General features: G+C 34.1%; 1 protein-coding gene across 2 annotated transcripts in view; it reads left to right on the plus strand.

The window, feature by feature from the left end:
• The window catches only part of LOC118181889 (dual oxidase maturation factor 1-like), a 62568-nt gene that overhangs the window by 26442 nt on the left and 11129 nt on the right, over positions 1–24997 (plus strand). For both annotated transcript variants that reach the window (XM_035351121.2, XM_035351120.2), the window contains exons 3-9: positions 3331–3388; positions 6982–7116; positions 9973–10065; positions 15927–16080; positions 18060–18271; positions 22637–22753; positions 23127–23215. In XM_035351121.2, the coding sequence (XP_035207012.1) occupies positions 3331–3388; positions 6982–7116; positions 9973–10065; positions 15927–16080; positions 18060–18271; positions 22637–22753; positions 23127–23215 (858 nt within the window). The remainder of the gene's footprint in view (positions 1–3330; positions 3389–6981; positions 7117–9972; positions 10066–15926; positions 16081–18059; positions 18272–22636; positions 22754–23126; positions 23216–24997) is intronic.

A 24997-nucleotide genomic window follows, 5' to 3' on the forward strand; every position in this document is an offset into this window, starting at 1 on the left:
GTATATTCTTTTTTTTTTTTTTTCTTATAACGTGCTCCGCCCTTAGGCACTACACGGAAAAGGAGGAATGCCTCAAGGAGGTCTTTTTAAGAGAAACTGGATCGTATCCACGTTACACATGGGGAAAACCACGAAAACGCCCCTGCAGCCAGCACGTTCGCCAAGACTCGAACCCCAAACCAAACTACCAGTGTTCAGCGGCCTTTACCGCTGGGCACGCTGGTGGGCCAAGACTTTGGTATTGCGATTTTTTTTTCATACTCTTTTTTTGTACTACCATTTGCTTTGTTTCTCCGCGATGTTTTCGGCGGACAGTACCAAGAGCTTTCATATCCTTTGTTTAATGGAAGAAGGATTACTCGTTTCAAGACTAACAAACCCAGAATTTTAAGATGCCGCATTAAATGTGTAAAAATTCTAAAATTATAACTTCTGTGGTACAAAATTCATTTAACATCACACATCAAGTAAAATTAAAACTCAATTTCTAAGCCATTCCTGGTGGGTTGCAATTGAAAATTACGTAACAAGTTAAAACTAGGACTTGTCATATAAAGTGATTATAAATACGATTGACAGATAACTAATGCTATAGTTAATTACAAAACAATGTTCTAAGTTAAAAAAGTAATCACTCAGTTGGCCTGCCTCAAAGCTACGGAACGGTCGATATTTAGCAACGTCAGACTGCTGCTGACCTGCTTCTAATCGACCTGTGGCGAACATTGCCTCGAAGACGTTTTTAATTTTTCTATCTCGAAATTGTTTAATTTACCGTCATTCACTGAATACCGATTTCCTCCTAAACAGCCGGTTTTACAGTATTGTTAAGAAATGTCCAGGCGCAGTAAGATAGCTTCCCAGCAAGGCAGGTTTAGGATTGCCATAAAATGACAAAAGAATGTAGGGTTGCCACATTTGGCGAAAAATCGCCCATTTGGCGACATTTGGCGATAAAACTGGCGATATGCCATAGACGGATGGAGAACCTTCTGGAGCGAATTTTTACTGGTTTAGCCCAGAATGTTCTCGAATACAAGCCAAAAGCTATATAAACGTTGCTGGTGGGCGGAGTCAGTGAGAGTTTGTCTGTGCGGAGTTAGAGAGTCCATCGAGTTGACAGTCGGTCAATGCCGAGTAGGTCGCCATCGTCGAGAGAGTGTGTTGAGCTCCGGAAACGATTGAACCTAGGAGTCGGGAGCTGTACTGTAGGGTATCGTCGAATGCCTTGCGAGTTGTAGCGTGGAGAATCTCGAGAATACGTGGAGTTCCAAGAACGACCGAGCAGAGTCGGGAACTGAACTCTGATGCTTAGCAGTGAAGCTGTCTTCACCGTGATAACCTGATAACCTGAAAGATGTGTCGCTGATTGTTTCAGCGAGTTTATAGTAGATCTTTGACGACTGCAAACGTGATATTGGAGCTGCCTTGAATAATACTGTCCAATAATGTGTGTTTTGGATACTTCATCAAGTGTCGTCGTTATTCACTCCAAATTCGCACGAACTCGTACGAACGCAAGTGAAATAAAGGAAGGAAAAAAAACGCAACAACTGGTGTCAGAAGTGGGATTTGCGAGTGAATGCCAGTGATCCGTCTGCGAAGGAAAGGCATGGCGGAGGAAACGAAGACTTTGGCGGACATTTTAGCCGAGATCAAAGCCGAACTGAAAAAGATGAAAGCCGGACAGGAAGAGATGAAAGCTGAAATGAAAGCCGGACAGGAAGCAGGAGGAGATAAAGTCTGAGATCAAAGCCGGACTGAAGCAGATGAAAGCTACACTGGAAGAGAAGAACGCCGGACGAGAAGAAATAAATGGCGGCCAAAAAAAGGTGCGAAAGCAATTCCCACAGATGAAAGTGGTGCTTACTGTAGAAAGCAGAGCCATAAAAAAAGATGTGGAAATGACAGAAGTGGCGTCTGAAGAATCTAAGGATGGAGAAATGAATGGAGAAGCTCATGAAGTGTCTCAGGAAGATCAAGAAATGAAGGATGAAACATCTAACGGGATTAAAGAAAAAGAACGAAAACATGAAGAAATAAAAGACGGGAAGCTAGATTTTGTTTCTCACGTGCCTGAAGTAGATAGAGATAGAAGAAAGTGAAAATGCGACTGTCAAATAAACTGCTAGTGAAGTTACGAAGTTGCAGGCAGGAAGTGCTGAACCATCTGAAAGTGCATATGATGCAGAGATGGGAGAAGCTGATGCACAGCTTAAGCAGTGTGCCCTATATTGAAAGAAAATTCACCCACTTTACAATTTCTACAACTTCTTTACATTATAACTTCTTAGTTTATTAAAAGACACCTTAATCTGGTTTATTTCGAAGCATAAGAAAAGACTGTTACTGCTAGGAATCCATAATAATGTGACTATTCAATAGAAGTGTGATCAATATTTTTGTCAGCAGTTCTTCAGCTTTTATTTTATCAGTCGATTATGTTTAAAAAAACTTGGTGACTAATGCGCGGATGGGCTTGAATTAAAACCCCGGATAAAATATAGAAATTTCATTGTGTCTTTGCGGAACACAGGAACTTGCAATTTGAATCTTGTTTATAGTAAATAGACCCGAGACCTTAGGGTTGCAGCCCCCGAATTGCTTTTTATAAGAATGAGAAAAAATTTAAGCAGACTACCTCACGTGCTTTGCCTTAATTAAAATAATGCTATTGCCTAATAAAAAATGCTATAGCTATTGATTTATTTGTTACACTAAAAAGGCTAATTGGTCTTGAAACACCATTTTACGTTGTTTAACTTTTCATTGATGTTTGTAGCAAAAAATAAGATAAAAAAGTAAGATATTATTCTTTCATAGTTAATGTGTTTGTTATTACTTAACAAGCTAAACTGCTCAAAAAGCAACATATACAGTTCTTAAAAATATTATTATTTTTTTTTACTTTTTAATCTGATGGATTTAAATAAAAATGCATTGGTTCATGATATATCTAATTAAAAATCATTGAATATTTTTATAGAATTATATTACATACTTTTTCGATCTTTAAAGGTACAGAAGATATATATATAACATCCCCATGTTAATCAAAATGCATATTCATTTAGTATCCTATAAAACGTTTCGCTATTCCATCTTGCTTATCTCTATCGATAAGCTCTGTACTCTTTTAAGTGATCGTTAAAATTTGAATCCTTTCAAATTTTATTTTTGCAAATGTTTTTGACATTTATCTGATGAGGTAATACTGACACTAAGTTTTTGGCCTGGTAACTTTGGTAAGATGTATTTTAATATTTTGTATTCAGTTAATAAATATTTCTTATATATCTTTATTAATACGAAAATTTTCCATACTTTCAGAGAGTATATGTATTTACCAGGGTTACAATAAGTCTCTTCATTGGTGCTGTCATATTAGGTAATGCGTAACTTTCTAAATCATTAGTGTTGCATTCGTTTAATAAAAATGCAATTGCTATTATTATATACTATATATATATACGCATGTGTAATGTAATAGATTGGCGATAGTTTATTGAGTTATAATAAATAGGAGATTATATATATATATATATATATGTAAGATTAAAAATATGTCAATCAAAGTAATAACTTAAATTAGTAGTTGCCCTTAATGCTTGATTTTAATTTGTGTGATTCCCCTCAATATTCTAAAAACAGTAATGATTTTTTTCTAAATTGTGCCACTGAAAAACTAACTTGCGTTATGCCATTTGCACTACGTGGAGCTCTTGGCCAATCATCGTTCAAAATTAAAACAGAGGATTCTAATTCTTATATATAGATCTTGCTGAAATTCGCACTCATATTTCCTACTCGCTCTTGCCAGGTTAGCTCATATCTCGCCTCTTTGCTATATCTTCTACTGTTTAAACATGTAATATGTGTATATAGAATTGCTGGGTGCTTGTCCCATCCATAGTGATGTGAAAACTAGAAAATGTAACATAAGAAATTATTAATCAAGCAATAAAATTATGTAACTTTGTAATCTACTAAAAATTGAACGTCTGAAAGTGTTTTCTTTTGCATAAAACATGTAATTAAAAAAATTCTAACTTTATTTTCGTTTAGTCCCTTAACTCTCCATTTTAATTTGCTATTTCCCTTTTATCTTTTAATAATATATTTCTTGGTAATAAATCGCTCTAATGTGAGTCATTCATTAATCTCTGTGTTACCCACCTTTTCTCGCAGGTCCCCTTTTTCACAGTTCTCAACTACCTGTCCCCTTTTTTCCACCAGCTTTAGCACCTACAGATTTTTTCCTTATAGATGTTTAAATAAATGTTAGAATTTTTAAAGTTTGCTCTACTATAGGAAACGGTACATACATATATTATTAAAGCTAATTTGATGTAAATCTTTTATTCTGAATTACATTCGACTGAATTGCAAAAGCTTTGGAAAAACTCACTTCAAGAAAAAAGGGTGGGATCTGAAAATCAAGATAATGCTCCTTAAAAAATTCACTTATGAATAAACGATATAGCTATTGATTTTTCCCCTGCTGAAAGTTAAATTATGCAACAGCTTATTGGACAGTGACACACTTCTAAAGGAAGATAATAATTCTTTCAGATTGCCCGGATTAGGGAAAAAGTAAGTCTGAAAGGCAGCTTTACAGGATACGTATTTTATATAATTAATAAATTAATTTCGACATAAATGGGTGATTTATTTTAGGTAGATAAGTATCGTAACTCATTATATAAGTATTGTTTTATTTTTCAACAAGGACGTCAATCTCAGAATGCGAATTTTTAAATATATTATTCTATTAAAATAACACTTATTTTAAATATATCATATATTTTATCAATTTAAATATCATCATTTTTAAATTAAAAGTACTTCTTCCGTTATGCGGCCCCGAAGCAATTTTATGCGAACCGCGACGGCGTTTTGTTGCAAATACGGTGCTTATAATTTTAAAGACATAAAGATATGGACTAAGGTTATGTGCGGGACCTGCTATTGCAGGGAAAAAAGGATAAAGTAAAGAGGTTGAGGCTTTGTCATCGTATGCTTCCATGTAAGCGGCGATGTACTTGTGGCCACGTTGAGTGGACTAATGTGGGAGAGTGTTTCATGTCGGCACACTCAGTAAATTTTCGTTGCCATCCCGCCACTGGTGGTTCCACAATATTCCGAAATTAATCTACAATATTCTTAAAATTAATTAATAAATTAAAAATTAATTCTACAATATTCTGAAATTAATGTCTTAAAGGCGGTACAGCTGCTGATCTGGTGGTAAATAAATATTCTGAAATTTTCGATTCTCCAGTTAAATTTATTTAGAAGTTATTTACCGGTTAATTGAACGTATCGGAATTATCTGAAATAAATATCATTCTAAAATTTAATATTTATCTGTCAATGCGTTTGAATTACAAAGTATAACCAACAGAAAATTTTTTTAGGTACCAACTTCTATGCTTTAGAGAGAAAGTAAATATAAGTTTGATTTCTTTTCCACTGTGTTATTATTGCTAATGTATGTTTTGATAAATATTTATATTTTAAATATTTTTTGATTATTTACTTTTGACTTAAAATGTTTGTACATTTTGTTAAAAAATTGTTCTGGGCCGTCAGCTGCTTTTAAATGAAGCATTCAGCCGGCATGCAGTTTGAGCTTGAGACCATTGCGTTATTTGATTTGCATCCTGGTGGGAGCCGACGAAAGTAGAAGTGAATAAAGTTAGTCATACGTAAAATCTTACATACCTTACATCTTAATCTTACAATTTTAGCCATATCTGTGTTTAATACGATTTGCGTTTTCGTTGGAGTTTAGCATTTTGAGCGCGCTAAAGAGAATCGAGATGAAAGATACATTTTAATGCGGATCTTCAGATAATTAAAATTTTTTTTTCTAACTTTTTAACTTGAAGGCCAAACGCATAATCTGCAAACAGCTGACGCGCCAGCAATGTTTTTTAATGAAATGAAATTTTTTTATCAACAGAATAAAAATATTTTAACTACATTTTAAATATGGCTTAATAAGTAAATTTATCAAAATTTACATAAACAATAATAATAGCAAAGTGAAAGAAAAAATTAATATTTATATTGATTTTCTATTTGGAATCTAAAGTTTGGTACTTGCAAGACATTTCCGTTGGCTACAACTTTGCAAATGAAACATATTGACAGCTAAATATTAAAATTTATTAAAAAGAAACAAATTAGGAAAACTTTCCAAATGGGACAATACCGCAGGTAAAAAGTGACAAAATATTTTCTTACCCTTATATGCTAAATATTATATTATATCCTCTTTCTATGATAGCTTCGATGAATAAATAAAAATGCGTATGTTTGTATGTGAATTATTGTAAACTTTATTTCTTACAGCAGCTTGACACTGGATGACTTTTCCATTCTTATAAGTCTGCCCTCCTGAAGAAAAAAATTACTAGAAATCATCTTTATCACAGATTGTAATTGCTTATCGGCTATTCGGGTTCTTTTCTTATGAATTTTTGTATGCGAAGAAACGGTGTTCACACAGAAATATATTCATATAGTGTTTGGTCTTGTTGTAAAATTTCGTAGTTTAACGTCAGTGTTTGAGATATATGAGTAAATACTAATCAAATTTTTATTTCCAATTATACATTTTTTGGTGTGTTACTTACATATGTTTTTAACGGTATTGGTAATAATGTAAAATCAGACTTTAAATACCTGAAGTCGTCAAATATTTGCAACACCGTATTTAAAATAAATACATAACTGAGAGGCTTTCACGTGCCGTATAAAAAATTGCTTTAGGGACCCATGGATACCGCGGGCCGCCATTTGAGAGCAATAACTTGTAGAATCCCCCCACTGAAGACTTTCAGCTTAATTGCTATTTAGTTATGAATCAGAAAATTTGTCACTTTCTATGTAAGTAAGTTATGATTAATAATTCCTTAATCAGTTGTAAAACTGAATGTACATTTCAAGAATCATCTGAGAAATGTTTCTTTACAGTTTGTAATTTCGGTTACGGCTGGGAATATGGATCTGTCGAGGCCCTAACACCTTACAAGTCTTTCGTAAAACAACAAGTCAAAGCTAACATTGGTTTGAAAGTTGGTTTAAGAGGCATCAATGTTACATTAAAAGGTGAGTTTTCGCTTATACATGTTTGATTCTAGATGTTCAATATTATGGGGGCAATATGTACACCGCTGACCATTAAAATTGCTATACTAGGAAAGAAATTAAACAACACAATTATTACACATACATGTATAATAGGAAGAAGATATGATTAAAGTAGTTTGGGGTTCACGATGTGCAGAATTCAGTACACTGAGCTGCCACTGCAACAATAATGTTTGGGTATCGACATGAATTGAACTTAGATAACAAAAACGGGCATTTTTTTCATGCGGTTTCAGCTTTATACCAGAGTTTATCAATTTTAGTGGCTATCGGGGTTTTATTCTTAGCCCAATCTTTTGAAGGGGTTAGTTACCCATTTCCCACGGCAACTGAAATCAGTGTGACCTTCGAGAACACTGAACTCTTTCTAATTCAAATCGTTGAAAGTAAATACCAACAGAAAAGTAGTTCAAAGGCATGAGTTGCTGCTAAAATTCACTAGGTTTTAACACTACAGAGGCTGTTGACACATTTTTTAGACGATGTATATTGTATTCACAAAACTAAATTACATAAAATTCTTGTGTTTTAAATGTTCTATTTGACATCCCTTATTCTGAACTATCTTTCGACACCGCAATTTTCAGAATAATAATGCCTTTTGAAGTGGCAGAAGAGATATTTTATCCCATTCCTCCCGAACAGCTTTCCAGAGTCCTGTTAGGGTTTGGGGACAACGTTTGGATAATGCAGTTTTTAAAAGTCCGAAATCACAAAAATCCATAGGTGACACATCGGGAGATTTAGTAGGGATATCAGGGAAGGATATGGCCTTGATACCAGTTTTTTGTTCCATTTCTTTTAGGAAATTTACAGTGGATTTTGATGTGTGACTGCTAGCTTTGTCCTGATTGAGTCTCACAGATGATGGCACTGTGAGTAAAGTGATGGTATTTTATTCAGAAAAACTGGCGATGAAACATGTTCCTGATAGTATTTGGAGTTAATCTTGACATTTTTTTGCACTCTATTTATTTTTAACTTGCCATTATAAGAAAAACCAGCAACAATCCTGAATCCCTTAGAAAACCTTCCTTTCGATTCTTTGAAAACCATGTACTTAAATTTTTTTTCTCCCCTTTTATGATAATAAATGGCTCTTTTTTTGTTACAGTCATTTAAATACACCCATGCTCCATCTATTGTGACAATTGTTTTCCATTTTTCTTTGGGTAAGTGTTTCTCATATAGAAATCTGCAGCATGTCCTGCGTTGAGCGATAGTCTTTGGAAGAAGACGCTGCACATTGAGCTTTTTCGCTTTCTTAAAATTTAAATCAACTTTTATCATTTTGTTTACAGTGGACACCGAACATTTTAATGATTTTTCAACTGTCCTTTGACTAGGGAGATTTTCTTTTAACATTAAACAACGTACCTTTGCAATAGTCGAAGATGTCCGTTTTTGCCTTGGATACTTGTTTGGAATTTTTGTCCCACTTGAGGCTCCAATCTGACGTTTGTTTCCTTTCTTATTGATGATATTACCTATTGATGCTTTAGATATCACAAAACCATGACTTTCACATCGTTTTTGGATAACGGAGTATGCATATTTCTCTTCGGAAAGAGCGCAAATGTAGCCTTCGAACCACTGCTTTGTTAAATTCGCCATTTTGAATAAAAACAAAACTTTCAAGCCACAGACGATAATTTTAACTTTTAAAAACATAATACAATTGCAATTACTTCTTTTGCAGCAAACGAAATTTTATTACCGCTTACTAAAATCGTCTAAAAAATGTGCGAACAGCCTCTGTCTTGCTTAACCTTCTGGTTTGAGCGAATACATGTGGCGTAAATCAAAGGGAAGATAGGACAGTGTTTAAATAAAGTTTAACTATGAGTGAAACTTCATATAATTGTCTCAAATTATACGGACGAAATATAAACTACTGATAAATAACTATAGATTAATTTATTGTTTGTGCCATTTTATTTTTCAGTGAACTAGCACATGTATTTAAAGAAATTTCTGCATTTATCAAACTGCAGTACCGAAGTTAAAAAGCAAAATACATTTGGTAAGCTATGAGCTTTATATGAAGATTTCATATCTTCGTATAAATTTATGTGCTATAATTAAATTAAAAAAATATCTTTGCAGTTTCTATAATTCAGTTTTCTGAATTTCGAATCGCAGTCATATTGCTTTAAAAAATGCAAAATGAATTTATTGATTATTTAAAAGGAATGTTTGCGACGGAATCCCATGTATTAGAGGATTATTTTTCGATAGTAGAAATTATACCAACTTATTTTTTCTGTCGGAGGTTACCATTCCTAAAATTCATAGCATGGTTGTTTTGGAAGTAGCAGCATAAGTTAAAGCCATGTATGCGAATTTTATGCATACTGAATGTAATCATGTATTTTGAAATCTATTATTTTAAGGACAGTTCAAGATTTCTCTCCAAAAATGTCATATTGAAGGTAAAAATTCAATTTTTACTTTAACACAATAATAATAGAAGTGTGAACTTTCTATAAATAAAACATTTTAACAATGTTATGAGTTTAAGAAAAATAGTAGGTTAATAATAATAAAGAAAATTTTTTCGTTTTTTGGAGTCGAAAAAGTCTTACTGTCCTTAAAAGTGCGTTTCTGTACCATTATGGATCCAAAATACCATTATTACGTTAACTTTTTTTTTTTTTTTTTTAAATTAATTGTCTTTACAAGATTTAAAAATTTAGGATGAAAGCATTTTCAATGAGAAATATATTTAATAATCATTTTATCATCACTGTAATGTACCATTTGTGTAGCATTTACGTACTTTCTCTTATATATTTCATTCCCATTTCACTCTAGGTATCCCTAAATTGCAAATCAACGAGACAATCAATTACAATGAACGATTCTCTTGGGAATGGGGTCAAGGAAAGCCTGGCTTTGGAGATGAAGGTAAGCAGTAAAAACATACCAGATTAACTTAGAAATAGATTAGATGAGAAAAATCCTTCTTAGTGAGCAAAACATTTGCATCAAAAGATGGTTTCAAAAGATAAAAATTACTTATATATATATATATGTCAACGCACATCACAAATTCATGCAATATCCTTTCAATTACTTTGTAGAGATATTAGGTTAATTGGAAGCAGGAGCCATGAAAAATTAGCAACGCTTTGGCCAGGAATCGAACCCCAAACCTCTGGAATACGCGCTCAGCGTGCAGACCACCACACCACGAAGGCATGCTAGGGAGGTGGGAAAAATACCTTATAACTTATGATGCAAAATTCAGGGTGCTATATTGTACATACAATCATTAACAGACCGTGCTTTTGATAGAAAATTTTCATTGAAATAGAATTTCATTGAAAGAGTTATTGTAATAGCTTTTGGAAAGTTTAGAATGGTGAAGATGTCTTAATACGATCCAATGGCTGCAGATGGTTTTGGGTAAAGAAATTTTAATTTATACAAAGTGGCGTTTTGGACGTCGAACTTATAACCGATGGAAACTCCTTGATGGCTAGACATTAGCCACTATGGTGCAGTTGGATACGTAATTGGATAACATATAACATTGACCAACCCCATATCTTCGAGAGTACTGCACGGAAGGTATTGTAATATATCCTGAATGTTATCCCTGCCAAATTATCTGTTTTAGAAAGTTGTTACATTTTGACAAGCCTATACAATATGACGAATTGTGGCTGGATTGACGAAACAAATTTATTTCATATTGATAGAATTAGTACTATGATGTACTACAATGAAGGAATAATACTAGAAATATGAGCGATTCAAAATCCACATATGCCTTTTTATCTTCAAGGAAATTGAGTACACATTTATTACCACACCTTTCTTTCTGAAGGAAGTGGACGTAAAGAAAGCCATCTCTTCTTGATGTGAATATTTTTTTAAATTCCCATTAAAACCAGAACTGTCTCAGCGACAGTGTCTGGATACCGCAATTTTCACATGGTATTTTGTATATCAAAGTACCAATGAAGCGGATTTTGAAAAGGAATGGATATTCAGCTGTCATTTTCCTATAATACGGCAAGCAGTTTCATCGGAAGTCAAGTTTTATTACGTGTTCCACCACATCCTTCAGAACACTATACGGACTGACTCTTCGCCTCCGTATAAGGCGGGAGATGAGTTTTATCATGTCAAAAACTCCTTCAAAAGAAGAATAAAAATCACTCGCTTCCCACGAAGCTCCTGGGTTCCCAAGCCAAAGGCAACAGATACTTAAAATTGAACTTTCTCTTATGCACCCATTACTGAACCGATTTCCCAGGGTTACCATTTTCAAAGGCATGGAGACCAAATAGGATGAGGTGCTTATTGAAACCGTAACTGGCCATCACGCTCCCTACTCAGATGGCATACGCCTTATCCTCCGGGACAGCCTAATCTGTCCCGGATGGTAGTAGGAACCGGCTCGTGTATCTTATGTCCCCATGTATTGTTAGAGTAAAATGCTATGCCTCTAAATTCGAAACAAACTTACGATTTTTGGTTTTGGTGATATCTAAAACACTTACCTTTAATGGGAATTTTGAAAAAGCGAACGCTGGCAACACGCACTGTGTATGCCACAATATGTACAGAAGCTTTTAAACCTGTTGCGTGTTAGCAACATATTATTATAAATTTATTATGCTGTTCTCGAATATTCATGCAAATTTCCAAATTAGTGTGCTCCTGATAATCGAATAATGCTTTAAATTAAAATAACCAACTAGTCCTGTCCAACGTTTAACTTTTGTTTCCTTTCCCAATGGTCCATTTCGAGTTTCGAATAATTCTTTTTTGATGTAATTAATATTCATGTTAACTCGTTTATCGAACATAGGAAACTAAAGTTTTTTGAGTGCTCAATGATCTCTCTCAGATTGTTTTTGACTACTCTCATTTTTTATTCTCTCCTCTTTTTTTCCTTCGCCTTTTTGAATCATATTTACCAAGATGATGATACCATTTTCTAATGCTGGGAAGTAGAATGTAAAGTAACAATAAGTTAAAAGTAAAGTAAACAATAGCTAAAGCAGGCAACTAGGGCCCCAAAGCTTATTCACCTCATAATATTTTTAAATTAACATCAAAACCTATCTCAAAATGCAAATAATAAAATTAGACCTTAATAATAAGGTTCCACTAATACAATCATCTTATTGATTCTATAATTCTAATCTTAAAATTTGTAATTTTAAATGTATAAAAATAACATCTACCTGTTTTCCAAAACAAAATTTAGAATTCTTTTTAAAATTGTTTACAAATCGTTGTTATCCATAGCTTCAAAGAAGAGAATAATTAAATGAAACCTTTTCATACATTACGATGTTTTCAAATACTGAGTCAGTGTTGTGTATCAATAGTTCATATAGTTTTGCGAATAAATATGCCCAAAGAAAAAACAATAACCAAAATTTGAAATTTGTTTTTACTGTTACAATAATAGTAATAGTAATAGTTTTCACAGGTGAAGATATCCGGAGCAAATCATCATCATCCGGATTCATTCATCAATTTACTTTCCAAATATAAGTAGTATAGCGAATGCAAAAAGTATGGTAACAATTAACACTCTTTACACATGAACAGTGATCAGCTGATTTCGTTCACAGCATACACTCATTTTCTCCATACTATCCTTCTCTAATAATAAGTAAGATAATATTAGTTCTACAAAGTTCATTCACTCTTAAACCCACCGTGCTAGCCTAACGCAAATTTTGACATTGGCCTTTCCCAGTATATCTCAACAGATTCAGACTTAGGGATACTCTCTTCTGCAAGTGAGAAGAGGATGCTGACACGGACCATTATTACTTTCATTGCGTTAATACAAGAATCTTGCACTTAAAGAAAGCAGCGACTGTGCTTGGGCAACATGGACCTCCAATATACTCAAAAACAGAATAGTCTCTGGTAAAATACAGAAAATCTGAAGAAACTGTATAAGCAGAAATCACCGTGAATAACATTACGTTTGAAATAATCAGAATTTAAAGCTGATAACCAGGATAATTCTTAGAGTCTGGAGTTATCAAGCTAAATAATCCCCTAAGTACCTGGTCAGTGTACCTTAGAATAGTAAGGCTTGTATTCTTTCAGAAAAACAAAGTAGTCTCTGGTAAAATACAGAAAATCTGAAGACACTGCATAAGCAGAAATCACTGTGAATAACATTATGTTTGAAATAATCAGAATTTAAAGCTGATAACCAGGATAATTCTTAGAGTCTGGAATTATCAAGCTAAATAATCCCCTAAGTACCTGGTTAGTGTACCTTAGAATAGTAAGGCTTGTATTCTTTCAGAAAAACAAAGTAGTCTCTGGTAAAATACAGAAAATCTGAAGACACTGCATAAGCAGAAATCACCGTGAATAACATTACGTTTGAAATAATCAGAATTTAAAGCTGATAACCAGGATAATTCTTAGAGTCTGGAATTATCAAGCTAAATAATCCCCTAAGTACCTGGTTAGTGTACCTTAGAATAGTAAGGCTTGTATTCTTTCAGAAAAACAATGTAGTCTCTGGTAAAATACAGAAAATTTGAAGACACTGCATAAGCAGAAATCACCGTGAATAACATTATGTTTGAAATAATCAGAAGTTAAAGCTGATAACCAGAATAATTCTTAGAGTCTGCAGTTATCAAGCTAAATAATCCCCTAAGTACCTGGTCAGTAAGCCTTAGAATACTAAGGCTTGTATTCTTTCATCAAAAAGTGTTTAAATCTGAGCATTTATTTGGCGGGACTCAGAACGTGTATTAATATGAACTAACTATGGGAAAGAAAGACTTTGTAAAATACAGAAACTGCTAGTGATACATAATATTCAACATTGTAACTTAGTAGATTTTCTCGCTGTGACGGTGTATAATTCCATGTGATTCAGCTCCGTTTTCGGAAGCCATCTTAATGGTGAAGTCACTCATTCACTCGCTCTTAAACCATAACTACTTGGGCCGCATGTTGTAAAAATTTAGATTACCTTTGTCGTTTGTGTTACAAAAGATCCACGTCCCTTAGAAATGTGCTACTGTTGCAAAAAATTGTGTTGGAAACTATTCATTCAAAGTAACTAGTCAACACTTTCTTTTAAAGAATTTAAGATGCCTAAGAAAAAACAAATAGTGAGTATACAACTCAATTACTTTTTGCAATATAAAAGGAACTTTTTGCTGTTTTGTAAAGCAAGTATAAGGGAGGCTCTCAGATATGCATTTATTATTGCAATTTGTTTCGCCACTAGTTTAAAATGAAAAACAAATGACAGGAAATTTAAGTCAGACTTTCTGCTGTCATTTGATATAGGAATTTTTTATCTTAGATAGAAATAAAAGGCAGTTTATTCACTTTCCTTCAGGAAATTGATAAATTTTTTTTAGTACCAGCTTTAATGAGTTGCTTGATAAACGATTGTGGACCATTTTTTCCCTTCTGTCACATATTGAATGTTAATTTTAAAGTTTGAGTTTTGAAACAGGAAACTTGATATGCTTAATTTTGAAGGGGGAAAGATTTATGACTGTTTTAAAAATAATATTTTGGCTTTAGATTGTGACTGTGTCTTTAGAAAATGAAATGGATAAACAGTAAATTATGCTTTAAAACTAACATTTTGCCCATGGATTTAAACTATGCTTTCAGGAAACTAAAAATTTCAAATCATCTTACGGGATTAAGTATAAAAATGAGAAAAAAAAATTTTACTCAAAAGAAGTAATGATTATAATTATTTTGATAAAGAAAAATATTCCGTCCTATTCCATCAAATTAGAAGAATTATAAAAAAAAATTCTTTACTCATTTAAAGAGATGAAATAATTGCTTTGCTTTTAAGACAGATTCATGTGACGTGCCCATGGAACTGACAAGGGAACTGAATTTGGGAGCTACGTGGCCGGCTCAGTTCAAATCAGATATGCCTCAGTATACTGCTCTTCCTGATTTCGGAAAATAAAAAATGGCTAAAAAATCTGATGTGGGCATCACGTTACGTCCTTGTACGTTCATTAAAATATACATACTTTTTGCCTCACTTCATTTAAACTTATTTCCTCGAATTAATCTAACTTGATTAAGCGATTCCTCAAGGTAAGCTGATGTAATAATAAGCATCTAACATTGCAAGTTTTGAAATTAAATATCCCGTTCATTTTTTGTCGTACTTTTTACGTATTTTTTGTCGTATTTTTTGTACGTTCATTTTTTGTCGTGTCAAACGTTTTGTACTAATATATTTTCATAGCAAGTATGAAACTTTCCCAAACATACGTATGGGGACAGGGAGACCGCATTAAAAGTTAAATTTTGTTATTCCCCCCCCCCCAATTTTGTTTTAAATTTGTAATTGCGACAACTTGAATATCTTCGTTCTATAAAACATTTCTATATCTGGAAGTATGTGTCTACAACCCCCGACTGCGAAAATAAAGGCCAGGTACAGACTTTTAACCAGGTAAGGGGGACTGGATAAATTTATATCTATACACGAAAAAATCCAGTTTGAATCTATTTTACAATCCGTCTTGAATAAAGAGTTCTTTGTTCTGTCTGCAAAAAAAATAGTCAAACATTTCCGTTGAAATCTGAAACTCGAAATATTTCACGATTACAATGCTTCCTTTACTTTGTACAGGGAAGTAGAAAACGGGAAATGCGCTAGGAAATACGGTAGTAAAATTTTTCGTATTTTCTGTCAGTCTCTAAATCAAACTTCATTTAAAAGTCGACTAATAGTTATTTAAATATAGATATATAATATTTTATTTTAAACACAGCGGGGAGGTTGCAAAAGGAATATCGTGCTGCGCAGAGGAAAGGTCTGCCATACCCGATCTTATGGACTGTAGAATACTTCACTATAGATGAAGGAAATTTTCGTCATGGGCGATATTACCGAACTGCTGGTTGGTACTGTCACATTGCATTATGGTGAGTATTTACTTCCATTTCTCAAATAATTACATTTTTTTTGTTCTGTTGTTAGTATTGCCAAACGTAATTATTGGTGAAGCCAGTGGTCTGAAACTCAAATTGCATGCGAGATGAATGTTCCATCTAAAAACAGCTGACGGGACAGAGCTTTCTTTGAACCACATTCTGGCTAAATCACTTTTCATATTGTTGCCACCAAATGTTCCAAGGCCATGGCTGTAAACGGTTAATCAGGCTAAAAGATGGCAACTGAAATCAATGCGTGTGTCCGAGTCTGCAAGATGGAGTTCTTGGAAAGCTTGGATCTTGTATGGATACCAGTCTACAATGGATAGCAGAAGCTTCCGTACTGTCTACCCAGACAGGGGGTACTGTTACTATGGGGCTTTGAGCTTGCTGGAAGGAACGAGGTTCGTGTGACGATTATCTGTGACGTCAGAGCTTCTTCTAGCTTCAGTGTCCTGGCTTTCTTCTAGTAGGAAGTACTGACCCAGACGAAGACAAATCACGTGACACCGCTAAAGCACTTGTCGAAGAATACTGGGAGCCAGAACACGGACTACTTTCACAGTTTCATTTGAAAGCTGTTTCCCCTCAGCACGCATAACTCCCCAGTCATTTCAAATTTACGAGTCATCTTTTTCAAAACCTGCCTCGAAACAGGTCCTTCTCGTAAGCCTCTCAATAGTCAAAATTATCGCAGTGCAATTGAAAAATCACCACCGTTCTGATAAAACGGCTTGATCAGTAAAGCACGATCTTGCTTTTCTAAAGGCTTGTTGCAGAATGATTTCACAACTCGACTTCCAACTGTCGCTGAGGTCTGTGATTAGCATGCATTTTTGCAGTCTGTGTTCCGGCTATTATAAATTAATGTGCCTCTAAGGGCGCACTGGCTTTTTAAAGGGCTTCAGATTTGCGTAATGTTCTTTTTACATCGCCATCTGTCGGTCGAAATATGAACTATTAATCTGTATTACAGATTTCTTTTCCCCACGGTCCATATAACGTACATACCAAGTTTCAAAGAACTACATCTAAACCGGAACGTTCTCTACGCGGGTTTTAATAATATAGCATTAATTATAGCCACCTTTGTATATATGTATGTTCCTCATATTGTGGGAAAAGGACGGCACCTACAGCCATCCAATTTCGAATACACGTAGTCCTAGACCAGAGTTTCGGCATACTTGAAATCCACATTGGGAATTTCGAATTTGTTGATTTATTTCATATTTTATATAGTTTTAATAAATTTTTGATTAGCTAATCCAAAGCTTTGTAAGTGAGCAGTGCGAGAACCGTTGTATATAAAACATTTTTCCTTCCTACGCGTCAGATTGTTGAAATTCAGAAAAATGTAAGATTCTTATCTTTCAAATTTAATCTGGAAGGTTACTGACGTAAAAACTGATGGATTTAAAAGCAATAAACACAGTTCTTAAGAATATTTTTTCTGTTTTTTTTAATATGATTAATTTGGATAAAAATGCATTTAAATCATGAAACGTCTAATTACAAACATTAAATCATTCTATGTTACGACACCAGCTGGATTTATTGAGAACATTATGTAGTTTTCTTTCTTACGATAACTCTTTCAGACGAATGACCGCGCGAGCGGCTATTTTTAAAGAAATAATCTACCGAATATAAAAGTAAAAGAAATATACGGCAACCCCTAACACTTTATTACAGTAATTTAAAGATATGTTGTTTTTAAATATTTTATGACTTTGCTGTTGAATTTTATGTTGCGAAAATGCAAAGAATAAAGCTAAAAAGATAAACAAAATTGTGTCAGCAGGAGTGTGTCCAAGAGCACATTGGCAACCTGCGATGCTCAGCTAGAGGGGGAAAAAACCCTTAACAAAAGTATTTGTGCCACATTAAAATCCGGATCCTTTCAGATTTTACTACATTGTAATGTTTTAACTAAGCATAAAACGTAAACTTATTCGTTGTTTTTACAGGATGGCTTTTCCATTATGGCTCCTTACAAATATTTTATTCTTCATGGTTATTCGTTACGGAGCCTACTTCTTAAGTTTGACCGGAGGATGCTTACTACTGGCCAATATCTTATTCGCTTCCATCCGAAATGCGGTACCTGTTGAGATAAGATTTGATTCTAAACCTCTTGTTCTTCATTACGGATGGTGCTTCTGGTTGGTTCTTTTCACAGGTAAGTGGACACGTGTCGACTACAACTAATGATTTTATAAGATTTTATATTAGATAGACAGTTACTGTACTGCTGGAAGGAACAGGGTTCGTGTGACGACTATCTGTGACGTCAGAGCCTCTTCTAGCTTCAGTGTCCTGGCTTCTCACGTATATTCCCTTTTTTTTTTAACTAATTTTAATTGTCCAAAAACCGAGAGGGAGAGGTTATATGAGTCATTTCATTTCCGAAGAGCAAGGCTTCGGCAAGAGATAATCAATGAAAAGTAGTCAAGGATAAACTATCGGTAAATATCAGAATATTATGTCTTCAAAAGAAACTTAATTCAGTAAAAATACACAATAATATAACATTAAAATATCTAATAACACACATTCATTTCTAGTTTTCTGTAACGTGAATTATGCCCACTCTGAATATTGTCTCTGCTACTCCTTAGGATCACTATCGGCCAAATGGTAAAGTCGCTGAACGTTGTTAGTTCGGTCTGGGGTTCGTAATTCGGTGAACGAGCTGGCTGCATGAGAGGTTTCGTGGTTTTTGCGATAGGTAGCGTGGATACGAGCCAATTTCAAAGCAAATCCTCCATGAAGGCATCTCTTTCCTTAGGCAGATAGCCCTCGATTACTTTGCTATCATCAGATAAGCCAAAACCTGCTACTCCTTAGGCCACAAACCATTCAAAAATATTTAGAGAAGGTGAATTTGCAACCGTTGTGGCGAAATTGTAGAATGAATCTGTGTTTGCTTCGATGCGATCAGTCGGTTCTTGTATTATGCTAATATAATGCTCAACGGTTAGAAAGGAAAGGGTAAGTGTGACCATGAATGTTAGTTTACGATTATTTGTCTTTGTTAGTAAAGTGAAAGCAATCACTACGTGGACGAATCCATTTTAAAATTTAGGAACCTCTTTCTCTGAGCGCACTCAAGAAAATGACGCAAATATTTAAAAAAGGGTTTTTGAGCCTGGCGTTAAAGAGCTAGGAAGAAAATACTCGAGAGGGAAGATACAAACGAATTATTAATTAACGTGAAACTTTACTAATCGTTATTGTTTTTATACTTATGTAAGATCAACCTGCCATATTTTAATAAATGTAAATCATTGAATTTAATCTCCTGCAAAGTCAATCAAATCTGTTGTCTAAGCTCATGTTAATCCAAATTATCAAACATGCAGTTTACTAATATGAGATCCTTTGTCATCGATGAGACATAGTAAATTTCTATGAAACAGCTGGTAGATAACGAAACCTTATTATACTTCTAACATTCCGGCTATGGCCTTCTTTTTAAATCACTAATACAGCATTTCAGGAGTTATCCCACGCATGTGCTATATCATTCTGAAGTTTTAGTTATTTGGATGGCATAAACGGCTTTGCATTTCCGGTAAGTTCCAGTTCATTCGTTTGCTTCTTTCATGATGCTGCAGTTTTATATACAGGAGTGTGAAAAAACATAAACAATCAATTCATTTTCCAAAATAAAATATTGGCATGACATTGTAGAAAAGTGCTTTATTTGATCAGTAAAACAAAAGGCAAGCTCAGTAGAAAGATGATGCGTATGCAAATATCAGTAGCAATACATCAAACGATACGTCATAGCACGCAAAACGCGAGAAATCTACGCGGGCAGTGCAAGGCAACTTAAAAGAAAGGAAAGCTCATTTCGAGGCATGTTTTTACAAGTGAAATAGTGCATGCAGCGTGACTATTCCGGAATTGGCCCTGACGTCTGAGAAAATTCGCAAATAGTATTCTCCAGATTAATTCGCCAAATATCGGTATTTATACCAAATCTGCGGTATAATTACAGCTAGTCGGTGATTGGTTAATTTGATGTTGCTACATAACATAGAAGATTCTCGAATTTGGGAGAATACATGAATTTAGGGGAGATCACCAAATCTTGAATGTTAATTTTGAGGTCGCCAATTACTTTTAAAGTAGCTATCTTATTTTGTTATATCTTACATATCCCCCCTTCAAAATAAAGGTCGGGAGAGCTGGGTGGCAGAAAAGCAATAGTGAATTAGAGAAGCAAGAGAAAGTTTATTATATGAGGATAGACATGAGGAAGCATCAAAGACATAGGATGCAGGTTTTCCTATGCCCCGGTCATGATTCATGACTTTTGTCATATACAGATTATTAATTACTAAACATACAATTTACACTTACAACAACATAGTAATTTCTAAATGAACTATATATTAAGACAAATATAATTTTAAAAGTCATTAAAAAAGTGTCCAATGTCTTTTTGAATGTCCAATGAAAATTTTGAAAAATCTGTTGACTAAAATAATTCTATCAGGTAAATGTTTAAATACTTTCGTAAGGTAAAAGTTCACTATTTGGCATAAATAGAGCTAGTATGTGATTGGTTAATTTGACGTTGTTACATAGAAGATTCTCGAATTTCTTTACGGCCTTAGCTATTTTTTTACCTCTCCTTTTATTTTCTTTCTATATATACTATATATACTAATATTTTTAAACTATATGTATAGATATTCAAACATTATTTAAAATTTTTTCACAGTTTCCATTAATCAGAAGACAAACAAGAACTGAAATTATACATAAGGGAATAATACAAAAATTATTTTAGCTTAAATCAAATTTAAGAAGCATTTAATATAACTACAACAGGAATTAAGGTAATAAGCTGAAATTTGGAAGAGATAGTCTTCGTTCGAAGAGATAGTCTTCTAAAATCCGTTCGTTTTACATTGTTATTAAAGTTGTAGGGATTTATATTTATTTTAACTAACAAGTTAAATTTAAGTTTTTTCCTATAAGCCTTCATTCCCCTAATTGACAGTGCCAAAATATTTAATTTGGTAGCGCGCGTGAGAAAATGCAAATTCTACCTTGAGAAAAAAACGTGCAAGTATCGAGTTTTAGAAGGAAAGTTAGAGAGTTAGGCTATTGCCATCACCTTTGTAGCGTGAGCTTCTGATTTCGCAGTTATTGTTGGTTTACGTAGCATAACAGCATTTACTTTGTTGACACTAGTTTCGACGCGGTTTTAAGTAGCAAGAGTTTTCTGAGCCCTGTAGCTTAATTTCTACTACTTGTGAATATCTTCGAATTTTTAGTTTAGTTCTGTTATTGCCCGAATTAAGCGTAGTGTGTTAGTGTCAAATTGACGCATTGTAGATTTTAAAGAATTTAATAAAGGGGTACTTTTAACCCTTCTCCTCTATAGTTCCTACACGTACTTACTACACATACAGTTGTTACTTAGAAGATAAGCAAGCGGTTTTCACAAAGTAAATTAAGTTTTTTTTTTCATTGGAAATTCGGTATTCAATTTTTAATACGAATCTAAATGCACTTTTCATTTGTAAAGTTTTTAATATCTTTAAGTTAAGAACAGGAAAGTAAAATTTCAACTAATTGATGGAGCTAAATCATTTTCTCACCCGCACTACCAAATTAAATATTCTGGCACTGTCAATTAGGGGAATTAAGGCTTATAGGAAAAAACTTAAATTTAACTTGTTAGTTAAAATAAATATAAATCCCTACAACTTTAATAACAATGTTGTAGAGTTGCGCGCCTCCAACCTGCACGCAACCAAGAGGTGACTGTTGAAACTGGAATTTAGACAGAGTCTTGCTAAGGGTTTAAGTCCCTTTTTATTCAACTTAAGAAATTACAATTGCGTGCTCTTGACGCTCACAAACTACGCCGACCCGGCGGTAAAATAAAAATAAGAACATGAAAAGAAATAATAACAAGACTCTAACTACGAGGCTCTCTAAACGTAACTAATCTCACCGCGTTTTACAATACCGCTGCTAATTCAGCAAACTTTGAATACCACGTTGAACGATTAACAATTCTCCGAGGCAAGCACACAGGCCAAAACGCGGGGTTCTTCAAATTCTGGCTAACTACCTCCGCGCTCGTGAAGTAATAACAGCACACCTCGAACTCGTTTCCATTCTATTTAACTCAGAATACTTCCGCTGATAATTTGAATCCTTGCGCGTTCTACTAAAATTTACATACTCTGGCATTGGCAGTTCCAGGGGAAAGTAAAGCTTGACAGGAAAGATAGTTTAAACTTAAAATAAATGTTAGTTAAAATAAATATAAACCCTACAATGTAAAACGAACGGATTTTAGAAGACTATCTCTTCGAACGAAGACTATCTCTTTGAACGAAGACTATCTCTTCCAAATTTCAGCTTATTACCTTAATTCCTATTGTAGTTATATTAAATGCTTCTTAAATTTGATTTTGAAGCTAAAATAATTTTTGTATTATTCCCTTATGTATAATTTCAGTTCTTGTTTGTCTTCTGATTAATGGAAACTGTGAATACCTTTATTTATTTACAGGATTACTTTGCGAGGTATTGGTGGTAATCATCATCTTCATGGATTTGAGATTCCCAGAAGAAATAGCTGTGTTTTTTGGCACTAATATCCTTCAGGATTATGAAGACTACTACGTAGGTAATAATTCATCTTATGTTTCAAACCTGTGCAACTGCTGCCATGAAATTTAAATAAATTTAAATATTAAACGTAAACTTTCAGGACTTATTATGACGCTTCGATCGATAAATGAAGATCGAACATAAGGTGAAAATGAAATATGAAAACCTTTTTCAGGTTATAAAACCATCGAATTTTTAGTGTATACGCCAAATTTCATATTTAAAGTTTGTCATGAAATACCGAAAATGATGGAATGGAAAATGGTGCAATTACTCTGTATATATTGTTTTACATAAATAAAGGAAATTAAGGATATAAATTAAGAATTAAGAACTGCATAATTTAATAAAAAAGTGAAACTACACATTTCATAATAACTTATTTTCAGACCCAGCACAGCTTGGTCTAATACCTCCAGAAGTGGTAGCTGGTACATCGAGTCAGATTGACGGTGCTTCTCAGAAGAGATCCTCTCAGGTGAGCATCAAGATTCTGTTGTGTAGGGAATTTGTCTGATAGCGTTTTAAAAACTAGGTGAATGATTTTCTGATTTATGGAAATCTTAATTTTATTTGATTCTGAATTATTTATCTTAATGCTTTAATTTTGATGAAAAACAGATGCTTCTGGGAATATTATTTAGTTTAAAAGAATATTATTTATTTTTTCTTTTATTTGCAATTTTTGTACAAGCTTTGATTCAGTGTGAAAAGAAGCAGGGAAAGGGAGGCAATTTTTTGCTAAGTCATGATTTCGCGCGCTTTGTCCTTTAAAATGTTCTAGAAGGAATTTCATTGTGTAGTTGACCTTAAGAGAGGAAGTACGTGACAGAAAGGTCAAAGGTTGCTACTTGACTTTCAATGTAAATCTTTCAGGTTTTTGGCGATTGAGGGTCCGGTTGTTGGTTAAGTGAAGAAGGGCGCGCATGCGCGATCACCCTTATTTCCGCATTCAGGGGTTGAAAACGCAAATTTTGCCAAAATTAAGGGGGCGATAAGTGAAGCCATAGTGGGAGCCCGCGTTTGTGAAGGAGACGAAGAAAATTTGAGTTGGATTACTTACTGGCTGGCTGAACTTACTTTAGGACGTTACTCTTGGAACTTGCTTGAAAGCGATAGAAAAGATGTAATTTACGAAGAGAGATGTTTCCCGGCGGGGAGCGGCAAATATGCTCCCCGGCCGCGTTTTGGTTAAGAGGCGAGACTTGCGGATTGGCTTGCTGAACTTACTTTTGGAGGTTACTCTTGAAACTTGCTTGAAAAAGATGTAATTTACGAAGAGAGATGCTTCCCTGCCGCGTTCTGGTAAAAAGGCGAAATTGAACCGGGCGAGTGACTTAAGACTTTCAAGACCAGGCGGATAGCCGTGCTGGTCAGTAGTGCTCCTGTTTCTGTTTTCCCGAGCTAAAATAGTTTCGTCATTATGAAAACCAGTTACCTGCGTGTTGACTTAAGACTTTGAAGACCAGGCGGATAGCCGTGCTGGGCAGCAGTGCACCTGTTTTCTGTTTTCCAGAATTAAAGTAGCTTCGTCGTTATGGAAACCAGTTACCTGCGTGTGTGTTTCGCCAATAGTGCTAGGACAGGACGATGTCTTCTGAAACTTCCATTTGTGACCGTAAAAATGAGCCCCGCCGACGTCAACGCTTATTAGGATACGAGTCCTCCACTTCAAGACCAGATAAGTCAATTTTTTTTTGTGTTTGAACTTCAAGTAAGGTTTCAACGATTTTCCTTGGAATGTAAATAACAACGTTGAATCTTAATTTAATTCACAGGCTTTCAATTGTTTCCCTTTCCCCTTCTAAATTACCAAGACAAACCTTAAGGTTTTTATATGAATTTAATCTGGAAAAAAAAAAAAAAGTAAATGACAAATTGAAGAATTCCCCTTAGACTCTCTGATGAGGTTAAGATTTTATTTTTTGTGATGAATATGAATAAACTGATATTTAATCTGGAAACCTATTACAGTATGTTTCTTTATATATTTAATATGTTTTTCCTATATATCTTGTACATGTTTTTCGTATGTTTACGATCCTCTCACGGCGCGGTCCCGGGATGCATTTTTTCACAACGCAAATGCATTAAAATTCACTATACGATCACTAAAAGTTTGGTAATTAGCAAAAATTCTTAAGAGTTTAGTTTCCTCCCTAAGAGGAAGAAGAAACCTCTCACGGCAAGTAGTTTCTTATTTAACAATGGTGAAGTAAAGTTTATAACAATTCATACATAATATATTCTGTATTGCATC

Source organism: Stegodyphus dumicola, chromosome 10, assembly GCF_044657685.1.
Source record: "Stegodyphus dumicola isolate Sdum_Otavi_A_Nest chromosome 10, ASM4465768v1".
In the NCBI taxonomy this organism is placed as follows: domain Eukaryota; kingdom Metazoa; phylum Arthropoda; class Arachnida; order Araneae; family Eresidae; genus Stegodyphus; species Stegodyphus dumicola.